The 369-nt window shown below is 36.0% G+C and overlaps 1 protein-coding gene across 1 annotated transcript in view; it reads left to right on the forward strand.

Annotated features, from left to right (window-relative positions):
- The window catches only part of hpdb (4-hydroxyphenylpyruvate dioxygenase b), a 20,454-nt gene continuing 20,085 nt past the window's right edge, over window positions 1-369 (forward strand). The window contains exons 1-2 of the mRNA XM_062542260.1: window positions 1-47; window positions 310-336. Of these exons, the coding sequence (XP_062398244.1) occupies window positions 45-47; window positions 310-336 (30 nt within the window). The 5' untranslated portion in view covers window positions 1-44. The remainder of the gene's footprint in view (window positions 48-309; window positions 337-369) is intronic.

Consider the following 369-nt stretch of genomic DNA (forward strand, 5'->3'; position numbering starts at 1 on the left):
TCAGTCCTTGTTCTTGTGACCGGACACCGAGCAAAAGCCTAGACATGGTGAGAACTTTAACTGTCATTTAGTCAACTCATTTCGCCTATTCACTTGAATGTTGCTTAGATGTTTAGTGTGCAAGATAACTTAGACTAGATTACATGTAATAGCCCAGTACTTATTATAATAAATCAGTCTATTAGTAATTTCACCATGTCAAACATGATTTTTTATTTTTCATTAGGCCTATTTCAGAGTGTTACTTGTTAGTTTTCTGCGTTTAGCATGCTATACATTTTAACGCATCTTCTGGGAACCTCTTCACAGACAACTTACACGGACAAAGGTGAAAAGGTATGAAGCTCTTTGAATCATCTCTTTGATCAG

Source organism: Sardina pilchardus, chromosome 8 (assembly GCF_963854185.1).
Source record: "Sardina pilchardus chromosome 8, fSarPil1.1, whole genome shotgun sequence".
NCBI classification, from domain to species: Eukaryota; Metazoa; Chordata; class Actinopteri; order Clupeiformes; family Clupeidae; genus Sardina; species Sardina pilchardus.